The sequence below is a fragment of the Arvicanthis niloticus genome, chromosome 21 (genome assembly GCF_011762505.2).
Source record: "Arvicanthis niloticus isolate mArvNil1 chromosome 21, mArvNil1.pat.X, whole genome shotgun sequence".
NCBI classification, from domain to species: Eukaryota; Metazoa; Chordata; class Mammalia; order Rodentia; family Muridae; genus Arvicanthis; species Arvicanthis niloticus.
This window is the reverse complement of record NC_047678.1, coordinates 22477598-22494211: the sequence shown is the minus strand read 5'-3', so window position 1 is coordinate 22494211 and position 16614 is coordinate 22477598. Positions and strand designations below refer to the sequence as shown.

The following is a 16614-nucleotide window of genomic DNA, read 5'->3' as shown; positions in this document are numbered from 1 at the left end:
GTACAAGGATACTTGAACCCCCCTTTGCCATCATTTCACAGTCTCCTCCTATGATTCCGTGCAAAGGAGAGTTAGGGTTGCTTAAGCCATGTCTGCCATAGGGCAAGACTCTTAGGTTCTTGTGTCCAGGGGACAGGAGCCTGGTTTGTGAAGCACACCATGCTGTGGCTCCCAGGTTCAGGACTCTCGTGGGCTGTCAGGAAAGGACTGAATGGTGTCACTGCTCTGTGCCTGGTAAGCTTGTCTTGTCAAATACACATCAGGCATTGCCTCAGAAACCACCGGAAGCTACTGTTCCCTCATCCTTCCATGCCTGTGTGTATTGTTACCACCACAGAAGGACATTGTAAATCAACTGAATGTCTAATCTATGTCTCTCCAAAAAAGAATGGCTGGCCTGAACAAAGAGAGTTTATTTATCTCTCTTTTATCACGACAGGTATCTAATTCCCCCTCAAATATCAATATATCCACAAATGCCAATGGAGACAGAAAGAGAAACTGCTGGCAGAGCCAGGCAGCAGCTGCCTTTTTCTTCCCATAGAGGCAGCCTAGACGTGGCCTCACCACCTAGACCCCCATACATGGCCCACTGTTGCTGGGTGGGTCATGAGGTTCCTGTGCTGAAATTCCTAAAGGAAAATGTCCCCTGAGGTAAAGGGTTCATCCTGCCAGGCTCCTCCGTGCGTCTTCCTTCTTGCCGGTCAGTCCAGCTCTTGCCAGAGATCCCTTCTGCCTCCCACTTTTGCCTCCCACTTCGGCCTGCTGTCTCTAGAGGAGATTCCCACTTAGTTTCTTTCAACCCATCTTTGCCTCTTCCGGTGTTGACCCGAAAGCCACCCCCCCCACCCCCAGTTCCTGTTGAAAGGGCTGGTGGAATAGTAAATGGTCATCTTACTTTCCCTTCTCCAAAGCTGCCTTCACCTAGTCAAGGAAATCAGCCGGCTCACTGAGACAGACACACCCATGCCCCTGTGCAGAAAACCCTTGCTCATTGCCTTGAGCTCTCTAGTGTGCAGCCAGAACAGGGAGCCAGGTGTCACTGCTTCCCATCCAGGAACCCATCCACTACACACATCCTCATCCATCCCTGTATCCTCAGTGCATATCACTGACTCCTCTTCTTTCAATAATGCAAGGAAAACGGTAGTGGGGGTGGGGGTCAAGATGGAAATGTGTCATTACCTTCCTAAAAATAAATGCCTTATGGGCACCCTGTAGGTTCCAGTGCTTCAGATTGTCCCCATAGACCAGGAACATAAGCTGGGAATGACCAAGTTACAACAGCAGTGACAATACTGCTTCGCCTTCCTTTACCCACTATCATGAGGCCCCATCCTTCAGAGAAGATGGCGGTGGGTGAGAGCTGGGTCTGAACCCATCTACCCAGACCTAGTGTTTTTTTTTTCCCCACATGATACATGAGCTCCCAGAGGGGTGGAGCCTAGGAGGTGATGGGCATGGGTCCCAGAGCCCTGTCCCCTGCAGGCATCTTTGGATCTGACAGCAACACATGCCCTTCCAGCTGGTCTGGTCCCCGTGCCACTGTTTGAGAGCAGAAGTGACGGTAAATATTTAATTGCGCTTCCACCATAACTTTCTGCCAGAACCCTCAATATGCTTTATAAATGCAAATGAGTGTTCGCTTCCTCTCCAGGGAGATGTAAACCTCCCCAAATCACTTTTATTCGGCCCCCACCAGAGCGGAAAGCTGTAATCAGGAGCTCCCCATTCCAGAAGAGCAACTAACCTTAATCACACGGGGGGGGGGGGGGGGTTCATGTGGCAGTGGTCTCCTGTCTCCACGTTGGACAGAATGTAAGGAGATTGATGCCTCTTGCTGCAACTTCTGTCTGATAGGCTGCATGGAAAATACTATTTATAAGCAGATTCAATTACCGTCTAAAGCGGGTGCCTATGACTATTATGGAGACGGAGGTTGTATTTATGGAATTAACAGAACAAAGGCGTCCCTGGAAGGTTTGGAAATGTAATCCTGTTCTTAGTTTTGATTCTGAACTCCATTTCCTTTGCCACCATTATTCCCAGCCAACTCAGCACCCCTTCAGTGAAATTTTGGTTGGCATCAATTTGCATTTTGGGGTTTTTTTGTGGCTTTGTGGCCCAAAGAGAAAGCACCACCTAACTCCTTCCTCAATCCCAGAGCTGCAGGAAGCTTCGAGATCTGCCTGATGGGACTTGTGCTGGGATTTGAGGCTATCCACGTCAAGGTGGAAAGCTGTGTGACTTTTCAGAAAGTAGTGTCCCTCTCTGCGCCATAGTTTCCTGTTCTGTTACATGGGTACTTTTGTTCCTGCTTCAGACCCACCTGGCAGAGATATTTTAATGATCATGGAGATGAGCTTCTACAGGGGCTCCTGGAGTACCTTCTGAGAAGTGTATTATGTAAATGCGGTGTGTCATTATGAGTGTTATTAGTGCTGTGAAGTGGAGATGAGGAGAAAAGGGAAGCTTGCTCTTCCCAAGGACCCCAGCTGTTGGCAGTCGGCAGGGAAAACAAACTCAAGATGCTCTGGTGGTGTTGCTTGTGACAGCACCAGGCTCAACCCTAACGGAAGCCCAAATTGGGTGAGAAAATGCAGCTTTTTCCTCTCCCAGGCAGCTTCCAAATGTGCGCCACCAAATCCATCGTGGCAGAGAGGCTAGCTGCGCTCCAGGCATGGTACACACTGCCAAGTTGCAGATGGAAGCTTTCTGTGGTCCTGTTGGCCCTGGCCCTATAGATACCCACATGGTCTGCATTCTGCACAGGCCCCTAGTAACTGCCTGGCCCTTGTTTGTGGTTCCTGAAGAACCTTCTTGATGGTCTGTTATCAGACTTGCTCAGGTCCTCAGGTTTCTTGAAGGCTTCTCTAGTGGCCATTAGCAGTCAAGGGCACTGTCTGTGGCTTTACATGCTGGGATGTAGGATGCCCAGGGCCCTGTGTCTGGAGGTCTGTCTTGGGCTCTGGTGTAGGCAGCTTTCTGGAGTAGCACTGACCAATGAGTATGTCAAAGATCTCTCTCTCTCTCTCTCTCTCTCTCTCTCTCTCTCTCTCTCTCTCTCTTTCTCTCTCTGCCTCTAAGCTGCGGTGGCTCTGCCTAGCTCAACCACATGGCCAGAGGCCACATGTGTGCTGCAGATAGAAAGGGCCAGCCAGAGACACCAGCTCTGCCACCCACGAGACACCAGCATGGGAGATGGCTCTGCCAATCTTCCACGCTGTCTCTGCAAGGCTGGGCAGTGCCCAGACTATCCCGCCAACCACACGGGCTCGGTACAGATGAGATTCTAATGCTTAGATTATCCAAAGCCTTATATATTTAGTAATGATCAATAACAAGATATCCTTACAATCAGAGGTGTAACCTAATACCCAACCTAGATATACCAACTACCTTTGACTGCTACAGTCAAGCGAACATCAGCCTCCATGTCCTCCTCTCTCATTCTCCGACTCTACCTTCGCTCCTCCTCTTTCTTCTCCTCCTCTTCCTCTCTTTACTCCTCCTCTTCCTCTCTTTACTCCTCCTCTTCCTCTCTTTACTCCTCCTCTTCCTCTCTTTACTCCTCCCACCTTAGCTTCTCCTACATCTCTGCCTCTACTACCCACTTAACTCCCCTCCCCATGCCCTGAATAAACTCTATTCTATACTATACCAGTATGTGGCTGGTCCCTCAGTGGGAAGAGATGCCTCTGCATGGGCCCACGGAGACATCCCCTTCCCCTATACTTCTCCACACAGCCACAGAACATATTCTCTTTATCTCTTTATCTTTTTATAAACACATCATTGATGCTGAATTGGGGGTGGGGGGAATAATCAATAGAACAGCCACAACAGAACCCCATTTCCAGGGATAGCTGAAGTGTAGGAGCAAGGGAGTTCCATGGTCATGGTAGGCTGAGCCAAGTAGAGCTTGCTACCTGGAGTTTGCATCATAGTACTTCTCAGAGAAAGAACCTAGATTGTCTTTCTCCTTCTCCCCACTGTTCCCCCTCCTCTTCCTCCTCCTCTGTTGGCTACTAGAGTGATAGAAGCAGTACCCTCTTCAGGATAGAGGAATTCATATGCCTCTGCCCAGTGGGAATGTAAACTTCTGCCTATGCCCATCCCATAAAGTATGAGAGCTTCATGACCCCCAACTAGACCCAGCAGTACAAAGGTGACTCCAGCACCCAAATCCATGCAGTACCCTTTACAACAAGGACATGTGGTGCACAGCATGTGGCACCAGCCCTAAGACCCAAGGAAACAAAACCCTTGCCTTCTGGGACCTGGGCCTGTTTACCTCATGCCTCTTTGCCATTCGCTACTGCTACCAGCATATGCCACTACTGCCTGCTGTGCTTTCCCTGAGGACATGCCTCTCAATGCTCATGACCAAATGGGGTTTAGGGGCACATTCCCCCATACTTTCCATGTTCCTAGTGCCACCACTGCCATTATAGGAGACTACCAGTGACAGAGGAGCTCATTCCAGCAGGGCCACTTAATTTTGCATGCCTGGGATTGCCATCCTTATCACCAGAGTGCCTGAGTAGTTGTTGGCTGTTCTATGCACCAATCAGAACACCCACATGGCTACTAGATTGTCCCTGCTCCCACACCATCTGAAATCAGATGGTTCCCACTGTCACATGCACCATCTTAAAAGCTATTGATTCTAGCCAAAGAATCTATATAGAGACTGTATTATGGCACTTACCTGGAAGTAAATCCAACTTAGTCTAACCAGATGACTACACTAAGAAACATCTTCAGCTGAAAGATGTTCATATGAAGGTTGCCCTTCAATTGAAGGAGACATATAATCTTTGGGATGTGCAAACATTGAGGTAGAGTTGCAGTAAATATCAAGAAGCCCAGAAATACAATGCCTCCCAAGGAGTACACTACTCTTTAGCAAAAGACCCCGAAGAAAAGAAAAGTGATAGGATGCCAATGTATGATTCAGAATAATGATCCCAGGGACCCTTGCTGAGATGCAAGAGAATGCTAACAGAGGAGTCAGTGGAATTTTAAGAAATCAACTTGCAATGTGAATGAGGAATTGCAGTGGAAGGGCAGAGACTACGGAGAAGAATCAAACGAAGGCTGGAGCTGAAGAACTTGGCAAATCAAATACAAAATGGAGTTAGAGCCTCACTGATAGACTACATCAGTAAGAAGAAAGGATTTCTGAACTGGAAGCAGAGTCTTTCAAAACATCCCAGCTCAGAAAAAAAAGGGGGAGAGGGTGGGTTTGCCTTGAGAGTTGGGAGTTTTAGAGCCCCATTGTCCAAATTATTTTTGGGGTTATGAGTGTTCAAGAAAGTGAAGGGATGGAAAAGACACAGGAAAAGTATTCAACGATAGTAGCAAATATCCCTAACCCTGGGAGAGAGATGGGCATGCAGATTCAGGGAGCCGAAAAGACCTCAGATAGATTTGACCTATAAAGGTCTTCTCCATGATACTCAAACTCAAAGTATGAAAATTACTAGACAGAATTCTAAAAACAGTGAGAAGTGCCAGATCACATTTAAGAGGACCTCTCCCCACCCCTTGTGGCAGACAAACAGCAGAGTTTTCTTTGCAGAAAGCTTATAGGCTAAGAGGAAATGATATGGTACACTCAAAGTTCAGAAAGATAAAAACAATCTGACAACCAAGAATATTATACCCAGAGATATTTACCTTTGGAAGTGAAGGAAAGAAGAAGTGATATCTCTAGACAAGCAAAACTGATGAAATTTACAGCATCACTAGACTACTTCTCCGAGAAACATTATAGAAATATCAGCACCACATGAACCAGAAAGATAGCTCCTGATCAGAGATTAGGAGAGTATAACACTTTTGCCAAAATGTCCATTCTACTCAAAGCAATCGCAAACTCAGTATAGTTAGTTTTCATCAAAGTATCAATGACATTCTTTACAAAGCTAGAAAAGACAATGTCAAAATTCATATGGAAAAACACAAGATTCAGGATATCTAAAGCAATTTTGTGCAAAAAGAAAAAAAGTGGGTGATATCATAATGCATGTATTGAACATAGTAAAAATGCCTTTTAGACATGTAAAGATAGCTTAGTTGGGATCCCAACTACACCCAAGACTGCACCTGATAACCAGAACTCAGTGACATCACTCACTCAAGATAACCAGAAACAGTCCTAGAACCTCATGATGCCCATTGGATAGTATATAAGCAGAGACCATGAACAGTGTTGTACTATGCACATTTGGAGAGACACCACCTTGATCTGCCCTGTGGCTGGAGACTCTCAAATTACAGACTGGACTTTGCCTTCATTTAAGATACATCAAACAAGTGAGCAGCCTTGGGGAGACAGGCTTAGGACAGTAGTTAGGAATTTAGAGTGTGAACCTTGTGTGATGACCCTCAGCATAATAAAATGTTTTATTGTACTAACTACATGTATCTACCTTTTTGTTCTCAATAATGATTGTCTTTAAAACATGCCACAAAGCTATAGTAATCAAAACAGCATGGTATAAGACAGATACAGACCCATGGAATAGAAAGGAAAACTCTGAAAGAGGAATCCATTTATTATAGCCAGCTAACCTTTGACAAATGCTTCAAGAGAACCTGTTGAAGAAAGGACAGTCTCTTCAACAGATGGATCTAACAAAGCTGGGCATACATATGCAGAAAAATAAAAGTAGATTCCCATGTCTCAAAGTATATGAAAACCAATTGAAATTAATAATAAAAGCCCTGAAGCCATGAAACTCCTAGAGGAAATATTTCAATGCCTTGACATAGGCAGAGATATTTTATACATGAGAAAAAGAACACCAAAAATGGAGGAAGCAAAAGCAAAAATAGACAAATGGAATTCTGTCCAATGAAGAAGTCTCCACACAGCAAAGGAAACAATAGGATGGAAGGACCGAGAGAGACCTTACATAGTAGGGAAAATGTCTAAGGAACTCAACTCACTCAGCCCCAACAAAGTCTAGTTAATAATAAGCAGACATAATGCATAGACATATCTAATGGAAAGATACAAAAATTAACAGTAGCGCATGAAAAAAGTACAATGGTTGGGGAGATGGATCAGTGGGTAAGTCATTTGCCACATAAGCATGAGGAGGAGGTTGAATCACACACACACACACACACACACACACACACACACACACACACACACACAAACACACACACACACACGCACACATGTGCTCAGCCTCACTGATCCTCAAGGAAATGCAGACCAAAACTATTCTGAATTATCATCTCACCCCACTTAGAATGGCTGCAATGGAGAAGACAAACAGCAGACACTGGTGAGAAAGCAGAGAAAGGCGACGTTATTTGTTTCTGCTAGTGGGAATGTAATTGAGTAATATCACCATGGGAAATAGAAGGGATGGCTCTCAAAAAAAAAAACAAACAAACAATGACTACCATACCATTCAGTAATCCTATGTCTGAGTATGTGTTAAAAGAGCAATTGAGAAAGAATGAAGAGTGAGAAAGAATGAAGCTGGCTTTTGTGATACAAGTGTGTTCTACCAGCACTCCAGAGCTAGACTGGGGAGGTTTGTGAGTTCAAGGTCAACAACATAAGACCCTTGCTCAAAATGTCTCCTCCCCCCCCCAATACCAACAAAACAATAGCAAAGGAAAAACTATGATATTCTCAAAATGAGTTTTTCTTAAAACTATTATCTTGAAAGCAGCCAGAAAAAAGCAGGATATGCTATATAATTAAAGACAATAGCTTTACTTTTTTGGTTTGGTTTGGTTTGGTTTGGTTTGGTTTGGTTTGGTTTTTTGAGACAGGGTTTCTCTGTGTAGTCCTGGCTGTCCTGGAACTCACTCTGTAGACCAGGCTGGCCTCAAACTCAGAAATCCACCTGCCTCTGTGCACCGTGCACCACCACTGCCCAGCTAGCTTTTACTTTTAGTGACAATGGATCAGCCATTGCCTGGGGGGGGGGCAGGGACAGAAAGAGCTAGGAGCAGGAGGTTAAGAAGACCAACAGGAGATAAAGCAATGTTTATCTGGATTGGTCTAGGGTTGAAACTGCATTCCTGTTTTGGATCTGCATTTTGTTAAATTCTCTAAGCCCCTGTTAGGTTACTGGGGGGAGAGGGGAGGCAAAGAGACTTGTGGGAATGTTAGTATTTAGGTGGTGTCTAAGAACTGACATTTAAGGATATCAACAGAGACACATGGGAGGAGGCCAGGGAATTTGTGGGGAGGGAAGTGAGGCTGTACCTAACTAGGTACAGAGGAAGAGGACACACAGAGGGTCCAGTAAGGCTAGAGAGGGGCTTGTAGTTTGGTTACCGAGTCAGCATGGCCCTGAGAAAGCCTTTGAGTCGAGTAATGCGATGTGGGTAGATGCTGGATATAGGAAATCAAGATGTGAGTGCCAGGATAGATCAAGCCGTAGGCAACTGGGAAGTCTTGGAGAGAACATGAGGTCTGCAATGGGTCTCAGCAGACTCTGTCCCTTCATTGTGTCTTGGTCGTCACAAAGGAGCCTAGATGTGAAGATACCCAAGACTATTTCTGGTACCAGCTACTATCACACATAGCTTCATGCTCCATTCTCTTTCTGATTTGCAGAAACATTGATGGATACAAGGACTGCCACTGCAGAGTTGGGATGGACGGCCAACCCTGCCTCTGGGGTAAGTATTACACCAGCATCCTTCAGTCCTGCAGGAGAGGTCCTGGTCCCATAAGGTGGAGGGGAGGTACAGAGCTTTCCTTGAGCCATACATGTGGGTAGCAGTGCACAGAGCAAGTGTGGGGTACACTGCCTATTAAAAAGCAGCACCGCAGGGTCTCGGACCTGAGTGCTCCCTTATGTGTGATACAGAGCATCTCTTGACCCAGTACCTCCAGACAACTAGCTCTCAGGCAACACAAGCCATAGATATGTCAGAAAGGGGACATTAACGCCTTTATAGCACACCAGAGATCAGCAGTACCCACAGGTTGCAGAGAGGCCATGAACATGAAGAAGGGGCTGGCAGTCAGAAGGGCTGAGGCTGTCTTCCACCTGGAGCTTGCCTTAGAGACACAGTCTTCATTCATTTGGTCAGTGTCTATATACCTGGCCAGACCCTGTAGCTATGATGAACAGCTTTGTGATGCTCATGGTCACCTCTGAAAACCAATCGTGTTCATGGATGAGTTAGGGCACATTTCTTCTCTGTGACACTGGAGAGATCAATGGTCTCATGTGATACAGAGATCGCAATGAGGAACTGGAGGGATCAAGAAGTTAACGAAGAAGACTCATGTGAGCTGGATTTAGGGGAACAAATAGAAGTTTGGTAGGTATGGCATGGGGGGCCTTGGGAAAATGCTCCAGGAAGGAAGAACATCTGGTTAAAGGGTGGGTCATGAATAGACATGAGGCACAAGTCTATGCAATGAAGAAGGCAGGGTGGAGGGTGTCAGGATGAGCATATTAGAACCAGCTCAGTCAGATGGTCCTTGGGGTTTTTAATCTTCCAGGAGATGGAGAGATCTGGGCAACAGAGTAAAAGGGCCACCTGCTGATAGGAGAACGGCTGGGAGAAAGGCATGGATGAGGCTCCTTCAGCCGTGTTGGGTGTATCCAAAGAATCAGATTAAAATGCTTTGCTCACAGAGCCCTTTGAGAGGAGTGAAGGAGAGTGATCAGAAACGGTGAACCACAGTGGGATGGAGGGGATAGAGAAGATGCTTGCATGTCCTGTACAGTGATTGGCTGGCTCTGGGTCTTAATGATAAAGGGAGAGTACAGAAGGAAGAGTAGGTTCATTTTTCCATGCAAGGAGAGAACTCAGGTAGAGCAGGGTGGTCCCAGGCTTCCTCTCCTGCCCTTGATTTTTTGTGTTTGGTGAAGTAGCATCCACAGGGGACTTTCAGCACAACAGGGCTCACCTTATCCTAAGAACTCCTCAGGTGCTCTCAGGGGTGTACTCCCCAGGGCTGTCATTTCCAGATCCCACCCCCAACTGCATTTGCAGGTTGCACTACCAGACATAAGTGCCATGCTTTGAGCCATGATGAAGCTAGCAGTCCCCAGAACAGTGAGTTAGGACCTAGCAAAGGCTTCTCATGCTGGACTGGTCCAAATACTGCTAGAAATACTGTTGGCAACCAGGGTAAAACAGCCCACTTGAACTGGGGCTTCATGCAAAGTTGATGAGACGACCTGTCTAGGATTCCTGCATATTCAAAGCTTGTCCCCTTCTACAAATCAGTTTTGGCTTGCTTGTATGTCTTGTCTTTTTTATATATACACACACACACACGTATGTACATATACATATATATGTGTGTATATATATATATATATATATACACACACACACGTATGTATATATACATATATATGTGTGTGTATATATATATATACACACACACGTATGTATATATACATATATATGTGTGTGTATATATATATATACACACACACGTATGTATATATACATATATATGTGTGTGTATATATATATACACACACACGTATGTATATATACATATATATGTGTGTGTATATATATATATATATACACACACACACACACGTATGTATATATACATATATATGTGTGTATATATATATATATATATATATACACACACATATATATCTACAATGGTATATGTCTTGTTATACACACACACACACACACACACACACACACACATATATATATATGATTTGTAGATTTTCCTTTCTTGATTTGTCTTTCTTTTTTGTACATAACACCTATCTTTTTAAACATTCAGTCTTCCACAAGGAAGATTTTTTTTTTTTTGAGGGGAGATGTTTAAAGTCAAGTGTTGCCCTCTCAAGACAGCAGCTATCTGGGCTGCTCACATTCTGACTGCCTCTTCCTCATGCCCAAATCCCCTCCCCCCCTCCATACACACACACCTTGTTCTTAACATGACACAGCTATTTCTAGTGCATTTCTTACAGGAATTCTACAACCAGAGAAGTCCTCAACTCATCCTCCAAGAACCTCTTGAGTCTGACCGGCTTACAGCAACCAGTGGGATGGTCAACCTTGGCCTGGGTTGAGAGGGATATCTTAAAGACCATGTGTCCATCCTATGCCCATTTCTCTCCTGTCTCTGTTGTTATCCTGAGTAGGGGCTGCATATGCTAGTGACTCACCAGTGGTTTCTATATCCAACTTTACGTCTTGCTTTGGATGCTCAGGGCCTTGTCTGTCTCAGTACAGCACAAGGAGAACTTCCCCTTCCTCCTTTTCTCACCCATGCCCACAGGCTTACAACCACAGTAGTCTGAGATTGGGAGCAATTTCTGAATTTTTTTTAACATCTTCAGACCTCTCTGTTCACTTGGTCCACCCTCAGGGACACCTCTGCATCTCAGCTCTGTTGGGCCCTTCCCTGCTCCATCACAGATCTTCTGGGTGTCATCGAAGTTTTCGCAGCAACACCCTACACCATTGGCAGCATTTACCCCTCTCTGTGTTAGTTTGATTCCCTTATACCTCATCATTCGGCTTTCTAGCCAGATCATGGCCTCCAGGCTACAGAATGTGCATCTGCTTCACAAGCTGATCTAATATATATTTGTTTTACGTTTCTGATTGTATGTGTGTTAACGGGGTCATTCTTGGACACAAAAGAAAGCACACACTGCGTGGGAAGAGGCAGACTTAGCTGTGACACATTGCCTTTGCCGTGCCTCTGGGGCACCCACAGGCAAGACCCTTTTATCTCATGGCAGAAGATTCCTTCTAAGGCCTTCACTCAGTGAGGTGGGAGTCCATGATGTGATTCTTGTGTCCCCAGGAGAAATAGCCAAGTGTTCTGGCTGCATAACTGTACTGAAGGGCCAGATACAGAAAGATGAGACAGAGGAGTAGCCTTGAAGGTTGGAGGAAGCTGAGAGGAGCCTTTCATTGTCACCAAGGTGTGTCAAGGAGGAAGAGGAGGCAAGAACTGCAAAGGCTGCTGGGTATGAACTTACCACTATATCTAGCACCAAGGACCCTGTCGGTAATCTACCTGGATGCTTTCAGAGGGCACCAGGGCAGGGGCCAGAATCAGTGATTATGTAGTGCCAGTCAGTAGGAGGTAAAGTAAGGGAGACTGTGGCAATGAAGAGGGATAAAGACAGTGTGGGACATGGAGGACTGGAGAGACTGGGGACACATTTGCCTTTGGGAGGGAAGGGAAGCGATTCCTATTTTGTTGAAATCCAAGGACAGAGATCAAGGTATCTGGAAAGATCAGTGTGATCTAGGTTGGTGAAGGAAGCCACGAAATGGAGTCTATCCTAACTTTAGACTTTCTGTCTGAGATGGAGACTGAGGCTTTTAGACAGTGAAGTTGGGGGGGTCTTGAGGCATGCAACCTTAGAAGGTGGAGGACATTTATACCAACTGCTACTATTAGAGAGAGGATAGATAAGATCAGAAGGAATATGGCTGAATCTGGGACCAAGCTGTAAGTGAAGGCTGCCCATGCATATGTTGGGCTTGTCTATAGGCTTGCTTTCACCTGCTTGGGTTGACCAGTAGTACAGCAGTGAATATGCCCAGAGTTACAGATGTAATGGTAGGATTGAAGAATGGAGGCACCGAGGACAGCAGGAGGCTGTTGGCATCTTACGGACTGACTATTGTGACCGAGGGAGCTCTAGTGACGCTGAAGAACAGGTATATAGGCACACCTGAGACTAGAGTAGGACCGGGAAGCTGTGGCCTTATGTCAGGGGTAATGTGTGAAGTCTAGCCCGTCTAGGTGAAGAGAAGTCTAGTTCAGGGCTAGGACAGAAGATAAACTTCAGACCCAGAGGAGCTTAGGCCATTTGAGAAGCTAAAAAGCTATACTAGGTGGTTCATATCTACTTTGGACCCAGTGGATAAGTTAGTGGACATAGGCCACTTTAATTATCTCTCTATAATCAGTAAGCCATTAGTGAGTCAGGCTGGAGAAGGCAAACTGGGTGGTGTCATTCTATGAGCCTAGAGGGAACTTTGGGTTAGGTTTTTCCTGCCATGAGAAGGCATCATCTGTCCTTCCCATGTTGTCCCTACCACATGGCAGCCCCTTGGGTTCCGTAGAGAGGGATCCTAAGAGACCTTTGGTTTATGTGGCTATCTGTGTTTCTCTGCTCTTGTGCTTGAGAACTGCCTGATCTGGGCTTGGCTCACCACCCACACCTAAGCCATTTTCAGTTCTGTTATTAGAAAGCTGACTGTAGTATTACATGTCAAAATCAGAACATATTTATGCCTAAATTCAAAATACTGCTTGGTAATTAAGCAGCCCACCTTTAATGTAAGTCACTTGATTTAATCAAAATTTCATGAAACCTGATAATCAGAGGGAAAACATAAAATTTCTATTATAAGTAGGCAATGCCAGGGAGTATTGGGTTCCCTCTAAAAGACTGTGGTCATTTGAGGACACCCCAGTGAGGTTCTCTAGAACCCCCTTCCTAGGCTGGATAGATCTTTGTTTTCTTGGCGCTCCATAGTGTAAGACCTCTGGGCAGCAGTGAGTTCAGAGAATTTAATCACTACATTATAAATAGTGGCTTTTATGGATACATGGTCCTCCATAGTCAGTTCTGTTTTTAGATGCTGCCTGACCTCTTCCATTTCCTATGGGACCCTCCTGGGTTCTCCTCCATCTGTGGTTCAGTGGTCACAGCTTGGGCCTCTCACAGACTATCATATGGAAAGGATGAGGCCATGTTTTCAAGGGCGAGAGAATGAATCTGCTGTAGGTCTGTGTCCCTGGTGCCAGCCTAGCAGGGCAAATCACCAGGAATGTTTGTCAGCTGAATAAGTGATACTTCTTTGCATCTGTAACCCAGGGCTTCACACTAAGAGATGCCCAGGAAAGGTTCATTGTAGCCCAACAAAGAGTTAGTTATAGGCCGTGCAATATCCAACTGTCAATAAAGATCTAGTTAGCAATGCAAATAGCACTACCTGTGAGATGAGCCTGATGAAGGAGCATGGACACCCAGGAGATGCCCTTCTTTTTCAAGCCCTGACTATAATGGGTTAGAGGCACGTCCATGTGTCCCCTGAGAATCGGGCAGATTCAATTTCCTTGTTGGAAATCCAAACCCTTTACTCTCAAAGAGTTTGGGCAGAGAGCAGCTACTATTATCCCTGGGCCATAGATGGCCCTCTTTTGTGTCAGTTCCTGTGTCTATGATGTGAGTCTCTAAGAGTGAATATCTATGTAAGTTCTCATCTTCAAAGACTTCTCTGTAAGCTTCCAGGCTCCATGTGTATCTGTGCTGCCTCTCGGAATCACCTTCACAGCCAGTGGCATGTGGGGTTGACTATTTTAATTCTAGCCATTCCTTACCAAGGCTTGATAGAGGAAAGTTGGAAAAGAGATCAAGCCTGGTGAGCCCACAGTTTGAGTAAACTGGGCTTCTGTGCAGTCTCTGTGTGTAATCAGCATATGTGTGTGTGTGTGTGTATGTGTGTATTTGTATATGCATATATTTATATACGTGTATGTATATGCACCTATAGGTGCCTGTGTTTGGGCATATAATTATATATGTATTTGTATCTGTATTTATTGTATGTTTATATTTGTGTATATGTGTGTATGTATCTATGTGTGCATATCTTTGTATATGTGCGTATTTATGTGTCTATGTAATGTTATATATATTTGTATACCTTTACATTTCTGTGTATGTACCAGTGTGGGGTGTGTGTGTGTGTGTGCATGTGTGTGTGTATGTATGTGTGTGTGAATCTGAATATACATGTATATTTATGTGTGTATGTATATGCTTGTGTAGATATATGCGCATGTGTGTGTACATGTCTGTGTGGGGACAGATGAAGTTAAAGGAGTTTTACGGAGGCCTCTCTAGGCAGTTCTGTGTTGTGATGGGAAGATTATTGAACTGACTAAGCTAAGCTCCTGGAGCCAGTTGCTGAGGAGGGAAAGACTCCCATTTGAAAGTCTATGCCTGGCCACCAACTCCCTGTACAAGCTGCAGGCTCTGTAGGGCTTTCCCCATACCCACTATCTGGCTATCCAGGTATGTGAACTGTCTGGGCCACTTGGCATCCCTAACTCTGTCCTCCATCCTCAAGACACTCTTGCCAGCTGGCTCTCATGGGAGTGAGGAAATTACACTCAGGAGAGAAAGCCGCTCCAGTAACTGCCTGTCTCTTTCAAGGCCAACAAAATCAATTCCCATTTTTCTGGGCCGGTAAGTGACACGGGTATAGAGCAGCAGCCTAGGCCCCAGGTCGTGACATCAAATCTCTGTTCACATCCCCATTGGCTAATCCCTGGCTACATGATCAGAGCCTGTTAGACTCCCTCACCTCCTCTGTTCTGTTGGGTAACAACCTCACACAGGACAAGGGTAGGTAGAGACGTTTTCCTTGGCACTTTCTTAGGAAACACTAGCCTATTATCAGCCCTCTGGAGGGCTGATTCTCTTCTCCTTTTCCTTTGATGACTCAATCCGGCTAATTAGGATAGAAACGCCTGAGCTGAGTTAGGGGCAGATCCAAGTGAAATTTAGCTGTGGGTGAGAGAAAGGGTTTTGTGAATGGAACAGCCCCTATTTGACTTTGGAGGCATGCCAGAAGCAGAAGGGCAGAGGGTGGGGCCGGTTGTGCTTTTTCATACTGTTGTGTGTTGGTCTGAGAGCATGTGGCCTGGTGGCTAAGTCTTGGTGCTTCCCCCTCAACATGCACTTGTCCTCAGTCAAGGCTTTTGGTGGCCAGTGACAGAAAAGTGCAAAGCAGTCTTTGAGGAGGGAGCCGAGCTCCCAGCACAGATGGTCCAGATAGCATGGGCTATGGCCTGGGCCAGTCTAGACCATAGGGGTGAGCTGACACGGCCCCACCCTCAACACCGTGTCCCACACACCTGTCTCTCTTATTCTTTTCTGTCTCTTCTGACTCCTTCTTCTTGCTTGTCTCCCGAAGTATTGGGTATTGGTCGGAAGCTACAGCTCCTCTGTCTCACGACATGTCTGCAGCAGCTCCTGCCCTTTAACCTCTTCCATCTTTACACCAGAAAAGAAGAAACAGCTGCTGCTGGCCCCTCCCATTTGTTCTACTTGGACCTAACTGTCTTGGATTCTATACCCACCCTCATATAGAGGACTTGTTGCTCGCATTCAGTGTTAAGCTAGGTCCAGTGAAAACTTAGGGACTATAGGGAAGGGGGACATATCGTAACTCTCTCAGGATATAGATTCCAGAAAGTTCTTAGATAACAAATAAGAGACAGTAAAAACAACAACAAACAATCAAACACACCTAATACAACAGACGAGGCCTGTGTGAACCAACCACGGGGCTTTCCCAGGCTCCATCTTACTGCTAAGAAAACAACTGAGGAACAGCCAGCAGATAAATCACCTTCAATCCTGTGGCTCAACAGTGTCCCCGTTGCCCTTTGACCCTTGGTAGGCTGATCCTAGACTAGGGCACAACTAATGAGATGCCTGCTTAGGACAAACCACAGCTGTGAATTGTGGAAGACTCAAGCTGAGATGCCCAGGAGATCCAGGAATTCAGGCACACAGTGGAAAAGATTGTCTTTTTCTCACAGTGCCGGCATGAATGGAATCCTTCCCTTAGCTGTTACCCAGG

General features: G+C 45.6%; 1 protein-coding gene across 1 annotated transcript in view; it reads left to right on the top strand.

Moving 5' to 3' along the window:
• Ephb1 (EPH receptor B1) overlaps window positions 1-16614 on the top strand; it is a 427245-nt gene that overhangs the window by 116491 nt on the left and 294140 nt on the right. Inside the window, exon 2 of the mRNA XM_034484387.2 lies at window positions 8597-8661. Within this exon, the coding sequence (XP_034340278.2) occupies window positions 8597-8661 (65 nt within the window). The remainder of the gene's footprint in view (window positions 1-8596; window positions 8662-16614) is intronic.